General features: G+C 40.8%; 1 protein-coding gene across 2 annotated transcripts; it reads left to right on the top strand.

Annotated features, from left to right (window-relative positions):
* Positions 1–5939: 5939 nt before the first annotated feature.
* LOC117304968 (monocarboxylate transporter 13-like) lies at positions 5940–17242 on the top strand. 2 transcript variants are annotated; one of them, XM_033789626.1, is made up of 6 exons: positions 5940–6210; positions 13810–14106; positions 14371–14609; positions 15420–15645; positions 16158–16304; positions 16820–17242. In XM_033789626.1, exons 1-6 carry the CDS (start codon positions 6048–6050, stop codon positions 17056–17058), a joined length of 1311 nt encoding a protein of 436 aa, XP_033645517.1. In that variant the 5' UTR covers positions 5940–6047; the 3' UTR covers positions 17059–17242. The 2 variants fall into 2 exon arrangements, with proteins under 2 accessions (XP_033645517.1, XP_033645518.1); XM_033789627.1 differs by having other exon boundaries at positions 14371–14870.
* Positions 17243–17457: the final 215 nt, after the last annotated feature.

The following is a 17457-nucleotide window of genomic DNA, read 5'->3' as shown; positions in this document are numbered from 1 at the left end:
AATATGCAAATATCAGTATATTTCCAGAACGCAAAATGCCAAAGGGTTTAAACCTTCACCAAAATAAAGCTTATAATAACACCAATTTAGCTGTGTATGTAACCCAATTTACTTATTTTGTCCCTTAATACCCATTTTTGCAGAGCCGGTCACATATTTAAATTACGCCCCGTTCGTCCCGGACGGACGACGCCACCTCGGAGTCTAAATTTGAATTTTTTTCACTCATTTCTCAAAAACTACAACACCACAGCAAGTAATATTTTAAGGGAAGCATTCAACTGTCATTATCTTTAAACTGTTTAAGTTTAGTTTAATTCTGTGGACACCATGGTATGTCGTCGACGTCAAAAACCCCTATTTATATACGCACGTTCTTTAAACGAAAACCCTTAACCTTCGTGTGCAAAGTATATTGGTCCAGAACTCGGTTAGGAAACGAATAAAAAGAGACTGCGCTGTGGTCCAGAACGTAGGTAGAAAAACAAGAAAAGGAGACTTGAGTAGACTCCTCTCAAGAAGTCACAACTCATGATAGGTACATACTGAATTGCATTTACCATAAAGAATGTTTAACAATAACATGGAAGCGACTGCATCCAGTTATATTCAAATGCGTAGAGTCATCTCAAGAAGTCACAACTCATGATAGGTACATACTGTATGGCATTTACCAAAGAGAATATTATTTAACAATAACATGGAAGCGACTGCATCCAGTTATATTCAAATGAAGATTACGTGGCTAATTAATTAAGATTTTTTCAGTTTGTTTACATTTAGAGTAAAGCTTATGTTCTAAGCTTCAATTTGGTATATGATTTCACTCTTTTGAAGTTATGGTCTAGGAGATTAGGTTTAAAGAAAAAAACGTGTGCAATTGCTATGGGTTTTAGGCGGAAACAAAGAATAAGAAAAAGAAAAAAAAATCTCGACAGAAACAATACCTGTTCCGACGATAGGTCGGAACTGCTAACAATAAAAATCTCGACGAAAACAATACCTGTTCCGACGGTAGGTCGGACCAGCTAATAAAAATCTTGACGAAAACAAAACCTGTTCCGACGGTAGGTCGAAACAGCTAATAAAAATCTCGATGAAAACACCACCTGTTCCGACGGTAGGTCGGAACAGTTAAATAATAAACAATTAAAAGACAGTACATAGGGCTGGATGCATTGTAGTTATCTAATAAAATCACAGTTAAAATTATTGATAGCTCGGAACAGCTAACAATAAAAATCTAGACGAAAACAAAACCTGTTCCGACGGTAGGTAGGAACAGCTAATAATAATAATAATAATAAAAATAATAAAAATCTCGACGAAATCAATATCTGTTCCGACGGTAGGTCGGAACAACTAATAAAAATCTCGACGAAAACAACACCTGTTCCGACGGTAGGTCGGAACAGCTAATAATAAACAATTAAAAGACAGTACATAGGGCTGGATGTATTGTAGTTATCTAATAAAATCACAGTTAAAATTATGGATAGCAATAGGTAAAGTTACGCTTACAATGCGGCGCTTACAATTCGGCGCTTGCACGTAAGCAGATAATGATGATAGTAAGCGCAGAATTCGGTAAGCAGAGCCGTTTAATTGGGCTCACTCAGTGGAGGTGATTGGAAGTATTCCAAGCACCCGATATCTTTCGAGGGCGCGTCTCGGAGAGAAGTGGATGGAGCGGGGGATCCCCAGAGTTGAGTGATAGTGAATAACAGCGCCTACTTGCAACAAGTCCAAGCACTACTAGCTCGCTCGTCCGTCCGCGATTATTTTTTTTCAAGGATGGTAAAGGCAAATAGATTTGCATACACGCTCCCATTGGCTGCCACGCACTTGACGCTGAATTATTCATCAGTGGGAATTCAGCTACACAACCACGAAGTGTATAATGTACCATGTATGCACTGTATATTGCTCTATGGTGGTAACGTATTAATTATGGCTGCAATACATAAGAACATGGCTCTATGCTGCAATAGCCTAATAGTAATACACAATGTGCAGCCTACACTATGCATAGCCTACACTATGTACGCGAACGAACGCCACTCATAGTCATAGCAATTATCTGAACTTTGCAAAAAGACACGAGATTTCAAACTTTAATAATTCACAGTTGACTGCGGTTGTTTTTAGTGCATCAACCTTATGCCTGCAAATAGCTCTTATTTCGGGAAGTCCCTAGATGGGGTTTTCGCTCAAATGGCTCTGCTACCTCCATGCCTTGCCGTAAGCAAAAAACCAACGCTTGAGGAAGCAGGGAATTCTGTGCTTACCTCAAGAGTATTTCATAAGATAGTGGGGGGATTTGGCTTGTGCGCATGCGTGCTCCACGTCAGCACTGGCAGCCCATAATTTCAGCTGCGTCCCGCAAGGGCAAAGAATCGAAGCTTACGCAAGGAATTCTTTGTTTCTGTCAAGCTTTTTACAGGTTAGCAAGGGATTTTGGTACTTAACTTAAGTATTCTAAGCTTACACAGCTAGCACAGAAATTTTGCGCTTGTCGTGCAATTATAGGGCCCAATTTTATTGGCTCTGCTTAACGTAAACAAAGAATTTACGCTTGCAAAAAAGAAAATCGCTTACGTCAAGTGTATTTCTCGGTTTAACAGGGGATTTTGGCTTGTGCGCATGCGTACTCCATGTTACGAGGAATTCTATGCTTACAAAGCTATTGAAGAAATTTCTTGTTTTAATGCACATGTAATGCAGACACACAATTATTGCAGTTCACGAGTTAAAGTTGTTGAGCAATAAAACAATAATCGTTAAGGCAAATCTATTATTTTACACTTTGGTGATTCCTCTCATATTGGTGACTTATTTCCATCTCACATATCGGTGATACTTCACAATCCTAAGCGCAGAATTTGGCGGTAAGCAGAGCTATGAAATTTGGCACAGAACAATGTCGAGATACATTTTCTCTTTGATGACTCTGCTTACCACCAAATTCTGCACTTAGGATCCTTAGTCTCTGCTAATATGCAAGCAAGCGCCAAATTTCTGCGCTAGCTGTGTAAACGTAGAATGCTAAAGTTGAATACAAAATCCCTCGCTAACCCGTAAAACGCTGGAAAGAAACAAAGAATTCCCTGCTTCCAAGCGTCGATTTCTACCCTTGCGGTAAAGCAGTTGAAATTATGGGCTGCCAGTGCTGACGAGGAGCAGGCACTTGCGCACAAGCCAAAATCCCCCCACAACTTGTGAAATACTCTTGAGGTAAGCACAGAATTCCCTGCTTCCGCAAGCGTTGTTTTTTTTTTTGTTGCTTACGGCAGCATGGAGGCCTAGCAGATCCATTTGAGCGAAAACCCCATCATGGGACTTCCCGAAATAAGAGCTGTTTGCAGGCGTATCATACTGATGATGGAGCCAAGGTTGATGCACTGCCAAAACAGCCGCAGTCAACTGTGAATTATTAAAGTTTGAAATTCAAATCTAGTGTTTTTTTGCAAAGTTCAGAGAATTGCTATGACGTGAGTGGCGTTCGTTCGCGTACGTAGTGTAGGCCACACATTGTGTATTTTACTTTTAGGTTATTGCAGCATAGAGCTATATGAATTGCAGCCATATGTACCTATGGAACGCCAAAGAGGCATTTAATCATCGGTGATGGTCTTTTGCAACCGGTGATCAAATTTGTCATCGGTGGTGGTCCTATGCGATCGGTGATCAACTTTAGCGAGCGGTGATAAAACACGATCGGTGGTCCATTTTAGCGATCGGCCATGCATATTCATGATCGGTGATGGTATATACAGCGATCGGTCATGCATATTCACGACCGTTGATGGCTTTTTGCAATCGGTGGTCAACTTTAGCAATCGGTGGTGGCTTTTTGCAATCGGTCAACTTTATAGTGATCGGTGGTGGCTTTTTGCAATCGGTCAACGTTAGGGATCGGTGGTGGCTTTTTGCAGTTGGTCAACTTTAGGGATCGGTGATGGTTTTTTGCAGTCGGTCAACTTCAGGGATCGGTGATGGCTTTTTGCATGCGGTCAACTTTAGTGATCGGTGGTGGCTTTTTGCAATCGGTCAACTTTAATGATCGGTGGTGGCTTTTTGCAATCGGTCAACTTTAGGGATCGGTGATGGCTTTTTGCAATCGGTCAACTTCAGGGATTGGAGGTGGCTTTTTGCAATCAGTCAACTTTAGGGATCGGTGGTGGCTTTTTGCAATCGGTCAACTTTTGCAACCGGTGATGGGATTTTGGGATATCCGAATTTTGCGTCCGGTCGGTGCAGGCCTACTTCAAAACCTATGATTGTGTAGATTGTGGATATTATTTTCTAGTTCACACCACCATGGAGGAATAAATTACATTGACCAGCGGGTTGACTGACTTGCCAAACATTTTTAGAAGAATACCATTTTATAACTATGTAAGGGGGAACGCAACAAACATCAAATTAATCAGCTCTTTCTAAAAAGATAATAATAATAATAATAATAATAATAATAATAATAATAATAATAATAATAATAATAATAATAATAATAATAATAATAATAATAATAATAATAATAATAATAATAATAATAATAATAATAATAATAACAAATGGGTAGGAGAGGGTGTGGAATGGTTATATGTCCCACAATTGGTTGTCGTCTTCCGGAAATGGTGTTTGCCGGGGAAATACAAATATTTATATTCAGTGAAGGGAAATGTTTTTGAACAAGAGTTTCTACCGATAGTTTTGTGTGTAAGGGGAAATCTGAAATCATACAAGTAGCCCCGTGTAAACAGACCCGGAGGTGAGAACATTATGACCACACAAAAACCGTTTTGATGGAAAACACATATTATGTGCATCATGAATGTGATGGACAAACACAGACCGGGACGCACTCAACACGATTTATAAAAGGCTAGGTAAAGTATTATACAAATATTTCCTTGTAATAAACCGAGAGGCACGTATTAATTGAATCCAAAGCGAAAAACGTACTGTATAAAGTTCTTAATTTAGGGGGGGGGGTGTATAAAGTATAAAGATAAAAGAGTTAAATCTTATAAAAAATTTAAGCTTGAAAATAAGCTTTACTCTAAACGTAATTGCAAAAAGCCATCACCGATCCCTAAAGTTGACCGATTGCAAAAAGCCACCACCGATCACTAAAGTTGACCGATTGCAAAAAGCCACCACCGATCACTAAAGTTGACCACCGATCGCAAAAAGCCATCACCGGTCGTGAATATGCATGACCGATCGCTATATACCATCACCGATCATGAATATGCATGACCGATCGCTAAAATGGACCACCGATCGTGTTTAATCACCGATTGCTAAAGTTGATCACCGATCGCATAGGACCACCACCGATGACAAATTTGATCACCGGTTGCAAAAAACCATCACCAATGATTAAATGCCTCTTTGGCGTTCCATACATGCTCTATGGTACACACACAATTCATACTGATGAATAATTCAGCGTCAAGTGCGTGGCAGCCAATGAGAGCATGTATGCAAATCTATTGGCCTTTACCATCCTTGAAAAAAAAAAATTCGCTGGGCGGTCATTGCTATTTGTTGTCTGCTCTACATCAAATGGTTACAGCCTTAGATCTGCACTTCAAAACTTACGCAATGATGGCCGGAAATTGTAAGATCACCTCGTTTTAGGGTCAAAGCGTGCCGGAAGGAAACTAATGGTAAAGGGTCCTTGGTCAACAAAACCATAAATCTCACCAGCAGTTTGTGTTACAATTTAATATGCCACTATCGTGGCACCATGCCAGCCCAGGGAAATTGTAAGATCACCTCGTTTTAGGGTCAAAGCGTGCCGGAAGGAAAGGTAAAGGGTCCTTGGTCAACAAAACCATAAATCTCACCAGCAGTTTGTGTTACAATTTAATATGCCACTACCGTGGCACCATGCCAGCCCAGGGAAAGGCCTTGCAGTTATTATTACACCCTCCACCAGGATAACGATGCGAGTCCAATAACATCAGTACCAGCGGAGCTCAGCAACACATCAACGCCGTGCTAAAGCGAGTTTGTTCCCGCGAGCGTTTCCAGCTATGAGGGACATCTTAGCTCGGTGTTCGGGATGGAGGTGGTGGGGCTGGGTGGTGACTTTCTTCGTCTTGGTCGAGCTTTTCGTCATCTTCGGACCGTTGTATAACTTCAGTATTTTATTTGTGAGTTTGAGGAAGGAATTCAAATCAAGTGCTGCCTTGACTGGTAAGTTGGATTTGGTATAGTTATTCTGTCCTTTCGCAATGCATGAACCCGAGGTTAGAGTTGCTTTTTAGTCTGGTCCTTTGGGCGTCTTAAATCAATAATAGGTGCATTGAGTGTCTTATGATACCATACATGTTTTTGTGACAAAATTGATTTTGTATTGTTAATAACTTATGTTAATTAAATCATCTAATCATAATTATTTTCATCTTCTTGTTAACTGTTTAGCATTTTATACATGTCTGTTTTAATTATTTGTTTTATTTGTTTACTTATTTTGTTGTATTAGACACAATCAGAAGGGAACGTATAGGCCTAGAAAGTTAAACAGTTCGAATGTTTTAATCCTATAAATAAAAAAAAACGTGTTAAACCTGTGAAAGTTTTGCTTTAAAAGATGGAAGCGTTTTTGAGATAATGCAAATTATTTTGAGCAGTTAGATCTACGCTGGAAGAATAATCCGTAACAGGAACACACAATCCGGAAAAAAAATTACAGACGTTTTTAAAATTAAAATGTTGTCAAATTGCTTTATACCATCGGAAGCTACCGTAGACTTACCAACTTAGTTTGTGTTGACATAAAACTGATGACGAAGTTCGAGACACACTGCAGGCTCGTCTGTTTTTGCAATGCAAGAGCAAGCTTGTAAAACAATTTAACATTCCTTGTATCAATCTGTAACTTAGATATGAATGTCTTGTGTTCGCCATTAGTAGTTGTGCGATGTGCGTATCGATCCAAACAATGGATTGACCTTGACAAAATTGCAAATCTTTCAACCATCCAAAACAGCGTAACAAAAAAGAAACAAAAAAGTAGGGGGAAATTAAAAGTTGCCGTTTTTCTCCTCTTTCACCAACATAGGTTAATGATATCATTGTCAAATCGTACGTGCATGCAAGGGTCTTTGGTGTATAATATGGGTGTACATGCGAAGCATCCTGACAAAATTTCCGTTGCGACAAACCCTTCAAAATGTTCATCAGCCTTTTTCGAGGAATGGTTGGCGTCAAAAACAATGATTAGCGGCCACTAGTATGCATAATGAGTATCGTTATCACTAATTACTTCTGCAGAGCCTGTTTACTCATTTTATGTGACCTATAGGTATAGTTTGCATCGGTTGTCATTTTTACTTGCCATGTAACAGAAGTTTTTCTAACAATGGCTCAAGAATTGGCAATGCGGCAGCTAATTTGATGATGTCAATTTCACTGCACTTTACCAAGTAAATTGATGTTATGGTAACAAGTAGTTTGAGAAAATAACCTAAAGTAAAGTGTCCAGTGCCTTGAAGGGGGAACTGAGACACTGAAACAAATCAATTTTTACCAGTTATATGGGGATATTTCTATTTCCATTATTTCTACCTCCGTTCATGTAGGTTAGACCATTAAACCAGAGCATGATTTCGGATAATGTATAGAGTGTGTGATGACTGGGTCGGAGGTTGTGTATGGCACTGAGTGAACGACATATTATTATAGTCAAACAACAAGATTCGAGTCACAAGACGAACTCAGGTCATCTCACAGATGTGATTTCATTACACGAATGCCTTGCAGGTCAAAGGTTAAGGCAGGGAACCCCGATGTGATCGTCGAAGTTACTAGAGAACATTAAAAAAAAAAACCCAAAAAAAAACACACCTTTGTCGCATAAGTTGTGTGTTTTTAGAATGCCTTGAATTCGAGACCTCCTATTCAAGTCTAATATTTTAGTATGAAATTAATTCTTTGTCAAAAACTACGTTACTTCAGAGTTTCTCACAATGTTTTATACTATCAACAACTCTCCATTGCTCGTTACCAAATAAGTTGTGAAGGCCGGTATATAGTCGGTCGCGCGATGGAAATCTTGTGCATAATCCTAAGAGTAGACTGAGACCTGAAAACGGTGTCTTTTTATGATCGCGCGTCAAGATTTCCATCGCGCGACCGACTATAAACCGGCCTTTATGCTAACACTTATTTTAAGTCATCACCAAGTGCCCAGTGCCTTTAAGTTCCGAACAATAACATGATATGTAACCGACGACAAAACCGTCCCTGCATAATTCCCCTTGTTATACAGCAACACAACTTGTCTAATTGATTGTTCGTGACGTGCTTCCAGACTCCCTACTGCCCATTTCAGGACCTTCGACAGTGCGAGACGCTGTGTAGTCGCAGCTGACACAGCAGTAATAGACCATTATGAATGATAACATACTCACGGCAAGACCAATTTCCACCAGATATCATACCATAACATCTGATTGAGTACGTTGTTTTTACACCAAGGTTAGGGTTGGAGGTGAAGGCGCATTTTTATACGTACTGATATAGGCGCTGCAGTCGATTTCATGAGACGCTAGGATCAATCCTATCTGGAGTTGGGACGAGTAACCCGTCCTAACTTAAGATGAGTTCAATGCTTCCTACGGAACTGAACCCGTCCTAAGTCCTCAGATTAATGATTTCCTAAATTAGGAAGTTTGGTGAAATCTGGTCACTTTTGGTAATAACTCAAAATAATTGTTAGCATAACAACTAATAGTAGTACAAGCAATGGCGAGCTGTTGGTAGTATAAAACTGTTTGTAAAACGGCTGCCTCTGAAGTAACATAGTTTCAGAAAAGAAGTCATTTCGCGGTTAAATAAGCATGAAATCACACAACTTCGTGCGACAAAGGTGTTTTTTTCTTCCATCAGTATCTCGCAACTTCGATGACCGATTGAGTTCAATTTTTCACGGGTTTGTTAGTTTTATGCATATGCTGAGATACACCAAGTGAGAGGGTTGGGGTACTTTTACCACACCACAACCGCCACAGATTTGTATTCTTAAACTTTTCTTTTCTGCGGGGAGCGTGGAAAGTAATCAAGTTCTCTATGACATGACCTGGAAAGAATGTAAAGGCTATATTATAAGTATGGCGACCTTAACGGGGATTAATTATCTCGGTCTCTTCCCTTCGATGGCTTAAAGGCACTGGACACTATTGGTAATTGTCAAAGACTAGCCTTCACAATTGGTGTATCTCAACATATGCATAAAATAACAAACCTGTGGAAATTTGAGCTCAATCGGTCGACGAAATTGTGAGATAATAATGAAAGAAAAAACACTCTTGTCACATGAAGTTGTGTGCTTTTAGATGGTTGATTTCGAGGCCTCAAGTTTAGAATTTGAGATCTCGAAATCAAATTCGTGAAAAATTACTTCTTTCTCAAAAACTACGTCTCTTCAGAGGGAGCCGTTTCTCAAAATGTTTTATACTATCAACCTCTCCCAATTACTAGTAATCAGGAGAGGTTTTATGGTGATAATTATTTTGAGTTATTACCAATAGTGTCCACTGCCTTTAACTATTGGTAGTAACTCAAAATAATTTCAGCATAGCGCATGTTGGTAAATGAGCAATGGGAGAGTTGTTGATGTTATAACGCATTGAGAGAAACGGCTCCCTTTTATTATTAGAGCAAGGGTCTGAAGTAATATAAATACACCGAGTGAGAATACTAGTCTTTGACAGTTGTCAAAAGTGTCAGGTGCCTTTTAGGGACCGTGGAGTATTAATTATTTTTTACATCGCGTTTTAGGAAGAGTAAAAATCACAATCTCGTTGCTTTCAATTCGAGGTGGGGTACTTTTGGTAATGACCTCCAAAATGAAATGAAGTTCCTGTTTACCCGACAGCCCACCGGCACCCTGCGCCGTTACATCTCAAATATCATGTTCAAATTCCAACCATGATATCGAGGGCAACTTATCAAAACACAAGTGATGCTGTTTAAGGCAAAATAGACACCTTTGGAAATTGTCAAAGCTCATAATTATTCTCACTTAGTGTTTCCAAACATAATGCACAAAGACCAATTTTTACTCAAAATTGGTCGAAGTTGCAAGATAATAATAGGGCCTACAAGAAAAATGTATGTGCTTTCAGAAGCTTGAGAATTTAGTGAGAATTTACCTACATCTCAAACACAGGGAGCCATTTCTCACGTGTTTTACTTTCAACAGCTCTCCATTGCTTGTTACCAAGTAAGTTTGTATGGTAACAAGTATCTAGAGTAATTACCAGGCAATAGTGTTAAGTGTCTTTAAAAAAAACCTCCACCCATATAAATTATAGCAAATCAGAGATAGTCGAAAAGAGTTCCAGGGGGTGCGAGGGGGATCAATCGAGTATCAAGTGATTACTGAGCAATGTGACATTTTGACCTGTTGAATTGAAAACAATCTCAGTTCCCAATCTCATGGTTTAAGTTGTTATGGTTACAACTCTTTTGAGAATTAACCATAAGTGTCCAGGGGTCGATTTCACAAAGAGTTAAGACAAGTCCTAACTTTGGACTAGTCTTAGGAGATATACAAATTGCATGGATAGTCCTTTTTGTTTTGGACGAGTAACTGGTCCTAACTCGAGATAAGACTAGTCTTAACTCTTTGTGAAATCCACCAGAGTTAGGACTATAGTCTTAGGGAGGAACTGAGATTGAAACAAATCAATTTTTACGAGTGATCATGGAGGTTATTTATACTTACAATATTTCTACCTCAATGCAAGTAATTACTGAGCAATGTGACATTTTGACCTGTTGAATTGAAAACAATCTCAGTTCCCAATCTCAAGGTTTAACTCTCGATCCAAGCCGCTCAACAAGACCGTGAGGTGAACTTAATGCAAAACAATGCAAGTCCAAATGGAAACTAGGGGCCAATTTCATAGTGCTGCTTAAGCAAACAAATTGCTTAAGCACGAAAAACGCTCGCTTGTTTTACACATGTTACTAACAAAAATGTCATGCCATATACATTGCTTGTGACTGGTATTTAGCTGTTGTTTACTTAGCATAACAATTGAGTGGAGCCTTGGCCGGTAATCTGATTTTACTGTAAGCAAGGATTTTTTTGCTTAAGCAAAGTTTTGTGCTTAAGCAGCTCTATGAAATTAGGCCCTGGTCATTTACCGGTTCGGAAACCATTCCTAGATAAACACAGCACTGTTATCATGACATTGTACCTTCAAAACAATCCAAACTTTCCTTTTTTTAGAGGGCAACTCCCACCTAGACACTCAAATGACTCAAGTCAAAAGTCGGAAACGAAAGTGGCCTGCCCGGCCGGGTGGATCTTGCTCCAATGGTGCACGGACGTAACGGAAACGGCGCGCCGATCGACAATGATATCTTGACCTTAGACCTTCACAACCCAATCCCATTAACTTTTGTTTCTTCAAGAGCAAACCCCATCCATGTCATTATAACCATGAAGGTTTACGGCAGGTCGGAACCGAAAGTACTCAACCGCATGGGCCATGCTCCTAAGGTTCACGGACGTGACGGACACGGGGCGTTGGTACACAATGACATTACAACGCCGCCCCCTCCCCCTCCCTTACAACGCCGCCCCCTCCCCCTCCCTTTCGAGGGTGTGGTGACCGATTCGAGAGACCTTTTGGGGGCCCGAACTCCGGGAAATGTGGAAGGCTGACTTGGCACCCTATCAGCCCTTCGGGGTACAGGTAAAAAAAAACAAAGCTGATATAACGAAACACAGTAATCAGTAAACTATCGCGCCCCATAACATCCTATAAAATCTATAACCTTTCTCTGAATATGGCTTCATTATTCCCAACGCGCCAAACAGAGCCAAACGAGAAGAGAAGACGATGCAGAAATTTCAGTTTTAGATATAGGAGGAAAACCCCTCAGAGAATAATACTCCATGAGGAAACCCCCGCAGTCAAGTACTGACTGACCGAATCCACCTAGTGCCCCGGTAGGGTTCGGACCGGGTCCTAGAGGGGTAGGCGAGGCAAGACACCACTAGACACAAACCTGACGGCCCATCACACTCCACTCAGATCGCACGCTGGAGAAAGTTTCGGGACAATAAAAGAGACACACTCAAACAGATAAAAACTTATCCCCTTAAATCCCCGCGTTTCCAAGGCCGTTACAATGTCGCGCCTAATGTTTGACGTTTGCACCTTGTAGAACCTTAATATGGCATCATACAGCATACAAACTACCATTAGAAAATGGATTTCTGTGGCACAAAGTGTTCACACCTCAACATCAGATGAAAGCATGATAAAGGTAGAACAGTGAACGATTTTATTTTTGTTTATTACAAAAAGCGGCATCTAAAAAGTACATTAACTGCATGTTGTCAGTTATATTTTGTAAACCGTGATTTATCTTATATTAATTAGCCGGATCGCGTCTGTCTGCAACCTAGTTATAGCGCAAATTTTAATGTGATTTTGTTGAATATACGCTGAAAAATTAAATATTATTAACAATTAATACAAGACAATACACTATAAAACAAATATTTCCTGCTGCAGACACGCATTTACACACATTAAAAATTAATAAAGGGAACAGCAACTGAATTGAGACTTCCGTTCTTCAACAATATTCTGAAAACAAATCCTGGCTGCTAGGAAAGATCAGGGCCATTTTCATTGTCGAAAACTTGACACAATCACATTTTTTTTTAAAACAAATCCAAGGACAGAGCTTTGTTAAAATTTCCCTCAGTACATCTGACGCGATCTAGACTTGTGGACAAGTCGATAATGGTCTGTCGCGGTGAGATAGTTGAGTCGCGGTGATTCAGATTTCCATGATATAATACTCTCGCGAGATCACTGCTCTCGTGTGAAGCTGCTGGCTGCCGACCACTACCCCCCCCCCCCCCCCCGCGATCAAATGGGACCGTAGTCGTGGGAGCTGTAGTCCCGTGAGCTGTAGTCCCGCGAGATACCGCCAGTGTCGCGGAGAGAGTCGGAATCGCGGAGAGAGTCGGAACGCTATCACCGCAACAGACATTTTGACGACTTGTCCACAAGCCTACACCCGATGACGCAAGTTGGGCACATCACATCGGGGTTCCATTCCTTGACTTTTGACCTGCATGGCCTCCGTATAATGAAACCAATGACATTTGTGAGATGACGAAGTTCGTCTTGTGAATCTTGTTGATGCGTGACTTCATAGTCGTACACTCAGTGTGATATGATTGTATTTTATAACCCGTGACCCCGTTCATCAGACAATCCACACACCCGAGTTCTACCACTCTCGGGTTCGATGGCCTATAGCGATTGATACCTTCATGGAGGTAGAAATTACCTCCGTGAAACTGGAGATGCTTCAATCTCAAGTTCCTTCTTAAAGGTATATTTATAGGAATGGTATGGATAAAACACACAGCAAAATTAATTATAGGGTTCTCCAAAAAGAGAAAGGAGGATGGAATTTTTTTCAAAATGGCCGCCCGACACATGTTTAAAACAAACAGCTGTGCTTTTTTGGAGAGTTTGTATTGCTAAGATCGTTAGATTAAAATATATATATATTTTTTTAAAGAGAAAAAAGGGGGGGGGGGAGACAACCTCTACAAAGGAAGCGGGCAGGGACACTATTTTTGTTTTATACTTTAACTTGGGCTTACAAAACGATTTACTATCGAACGTTAGACTTCTAACCAACAGTTTGCATTGCCATTAGTTTTAAGCGTGATTACCCAAGTACCTTTTCGAAATGATGTGTGTAGCATCTAACTTATTTCTAATTTTCCTTTTATTGCTATCGTAGGATCAGTTGGTTCTGTAGCCAATGGATTGGTTTATTTCTTCAGTCCGGTAGCCGGACTCCTTCTGCGACGGTTCAGTCCCCGTACCGTGGTCACGTCAGGAGTGGTGATCTACAGCCTGGGACTACTCACCACATCTTTCGTGCCCAACATAGGGCTTGCCTTCCTGACGTTTGGAATCCTGCCAGCCTTTGGAGCTGGACTCCTGATGCACATCGCACCTCGTCTTCTGTTCGAGTGGTATCCGAAGAAGCATAATGTGCGTGCTGTTAGTCTTGGATTCCTTGGAACTTCTGCAGGTAGCTAGAAGGTCAAAGTTTATTTCGTTTTCGTTGAGATTTCCTTTACTCGGGTTAGTTCGGGCCAGTCTAATTCGGGTGTTGTTGCTGCCGTTTTGAATTGTCTGTGTGTCCGTTGTTGCTGTTGTTTGGTTTGATTTTTTCCCTCTTTTTTTCCGGGGGGGGGGGTGGGGGTTGTAAAGGATCTCCACGTTCCAACAAACAGTATACTCTGCTCGTCTTCATTTTGCAGTTTCAAACAAATTGTATGTCTTCTTCCTCAAGGAATGTTGTCATTCGCTCCGGTCATGAACGTTCTCATCACACACTACGGCTGGCGAACAACCCTCAAGTTACTCAGCGGAGCCTCGCTTCTCATCGGACTCCTCAGTGGACTGTTCCTGTCGCCCCCTCCGGTAAGACGACGCCAGTCCGTCAGATCATCTCTCTCGGTTTCTCCAACAGCCACTCCTACTCCCGATGCGCTGGCAACCATCACGCCACTTCAGGCCGACGAAAGAGAAGTAAACCTTGTAGATAAAGGCACAGATGTATTCAGCGAAGAGTCTTGTTTAGAGACAGAGGTAGACGGAAATGAACACGAAATTGCCACCCAAGGGGATGATAGTATTAGGGAACGGGTTGAGAAGAAAGAGGACATTATTGAAGAGACGGACTTTAGGACGAAGGGGGTAAAACAAGCACTTCGCTCCGCCAACGCTTGGCTTTATTCATTGTCTGTGATCTTTGCCATGATCGCTTGGGCTTTTGTCATCATAAATATGGTAAGCAAAATTCGCTTTATATGGACCTTAAAAACATCACCAACAAAATAGCTTTACCTATATCATTGTTTGAATTCATAAACAAAGAACAGAAAAAAAGTAAAATGGTGGCAGAGGTGGGATATACATTTTGTTTGTAATGCGAAGTAGATTACTATTCTTATCTCATCTCATCTTATTATGTGACAATCTGCAATGAGCATAGTTTGACCTTGGCCCTATGGTTAGACCACCGACTGTAAAACCAGCGAGGCGTTATCAGTTTTGTTCTTGTTACGGGTATGTTTATATACATGTATAAAGAACAGTTCATTGGCCTTGTTTTCTAAAGTAGTAGCAGAAGTGGGATGGTGAGTTTATAGGAAGCCATTTTAAACTGTGTTTGGCAAGCAACTATAGTGGCAAAGTTGGTACACTAACCTCAACTAAAGTTGGCCTGCAAGGTGTCGTAAATTCTTTATTTTGGGGGTCGAACTAGGAAAACTTGACTTCTGGTTTTAAATAATTGACAGTTTGAATTTTGTTTCATTTTTACGCAAACATTTTAAGGCTAGCTTCATGAAAAATCTTGGTTTTTCTACGGATCAGACTTCGCTGGTACTCGTCATCATAGGTGTATGTGAGATCGCAGGGAAAGTTGTGACAGCTCTGTGTGGGGACCATCTGCCGTTCCTACAGATACTCGCGTTTGCCGCCTCGTCTTTACTCGGCGCTGTGGCGGCCGGCTTCATGATATTCGCCAACAGTATAACAGATATGATCATACTTTCGGTCGGTATGAAGATTATTTTTTCTTTGTCATATAGATTAAGGTACCGAAGACTTTCGATACAGACTAAAAACTCGAAGGACCATGCAAGAGTTAAAATAAAATAAACATAATTCACATAGTCTTCTGATCGTTCATTCTATAGCATACACCCAAAATAACTTGATGTAGAGTACCTGTAAGCGCTGCAGCTATCATGGAGACGTTTTGGTACTCATATGAACGAAAACAAAACAGTTCTTGCGAACTTAACAAACCGGACTTAACAAGGGAAATGACAAACCTACGGCAGATGCTTAAAATGTTCAAATGCAAAATGTTAACGTTTCAAAAAGACACATGTTTGCTGCCACCTAGTGACCGAAGTTTATGCACTTCAATGAAAAATAATTAATATAAGGTCCTATACGGTTTGTTCTTTTCAGAACCACCCAAACCTCCATGGTATATCGTACTTCCACTATGCACATTTTCAAATCCTTAACACTCATTGTATTGCTTTTTTGTTTGGTCACCAGTAATAGGTGTACTGCGTGGTATTTTCTTCGGCATTGGATTCCCAGCTGGATTTGAATTGATTGGCAAGTCCTACGAACCAGACACCGCAACCAACGTTCTGGTCATGCCATGGGGTGTTGGTTTTCTGATTGCAGCACCACTCTCAGGTGAGGGAGCCCTTCTGGTGAATGTCGACAGCTTATCCCCTTGTTGGTAAAGTTGATAGAAGGGTGCTATCCCAGTGGGGTATCTGGACATTCATATATACCGCGGACAGTTTTGCTACTCCTATTGCTGGAGAGCGCGTCACGTGGGGTGTTTAAATGGTTGATAAAGACCAGCTGGAGCTGTTAGTAATCGGCTGGAATTCGTGGTCGGGCGGGTACGTCAATATTATCACGCGGAACGCGCAATTCATAGCTATTAGTAACAGCGCGTAATCTATTTCGGCTTGGGTCTTCACACATGGCAACGACCCTGCCGGTTTTAAACGGCCGTTAAAGAACTCGTCGCTACCCTTGCAAGCTATACACCCCCACCTCTCTTCTCAAGATTTCTTTAGAATCCCATCACACAAAGAAAGTACAGTTGTAAGGGGGTAGGGTTAGGGTTAAGGCCCCGAGTGAGAAAAGCAATTCAGGGCACAATTTAATCCACATTATCCATTATTTATACTACGCAGGTGGACTGTTTGATTTGACAGGAGACTATACCCTGAGCCTGCTCGTCTTGATTGGATCGTTTATTCTCTCAGCCGCATGCGCAGTTATGGTCTCAATCAGAAGGAATGTAAGATCCTTGAACTGCTGTTACAGACGGAGTGTAGACAAAGAAGGCCAAGATGATCTCAAAGATAAAGCGCAACATTCAATGCAAGCTGGGGCAGTGAACGAAGGTTACGATGGGGACCGCAATGAGTGATGGTTTTTACGTGACAAAACATTGTCATAGAATTATATAAGATATGTAACTTTTATCAGCTGTTTCTTTAAAAGAAAACCAATGGTGCAGCTATTGTACATACTTGATACAGAATTGAAAAAAACACACACTTTATAATGGTATATTTATATAATGAATAGGGTAGATGGCCTTAGCTTTCGATCCAATCCGGACCTTCTTCAGAGGCATAAAACAAGTACAAACAAAAACAAATACATATCCATTTATATGACTCTTCACCTTAAGTGAGGGCTTAATGTGCAGACACGTTTTGCATTTGGAACGGGTACATTTGTGACAGCCCAGTATATCTGTCGGGGGTTGTGTTTGGACTGTACCTGGGGGAAGTTTGGCCCTGACTAGTATGTCACCAAGGTT

Source organism: Asterias rubens, chromosome 22, assembly GCF_902459465.1.
Source record: "Asterias rubens chromosome 22, eAstRub1.3, whole genome shotgun sequence".
Lineage (NCBI taxonomy): Eukaryota > Metazoa > Echinodermata > Asteroidea > Forcipulatida > Asteriidae > Asterias > Asterias rubens.
Note: the sequence above shows the minus strand (reverse complement) of the source record. Positions and strands in the feature narration are given on the sequence as shown.

What these genes read in the sequence shown, in the direction of transcription:
- LOC117304968 (XM_033789627.1), top strand. Translation starts at nt 6,048, where the DNA reads ATGAGGGACATCTTAGCTCGGTGTTCGGGATGGAGGTGGTGGGGCTGG. An exon ending in CTTTTGTCATCATAAATATG is followed by an intron (nt 14,871 to 15,419) that starts GTAAGCAAAATT and finishes AAACATTTTAAG; the next exon opens with GCTAGCTTCATGAAAAATCT. An exon ending in TATGATCATACTTTCGGTCG is followed by an intron (nt 15,646 to 16,157) that starts GTATGAAGATTA and finishes TTTGGTCACCAG; the next exon opens with TAATAGGTGTACTGCGTGGT.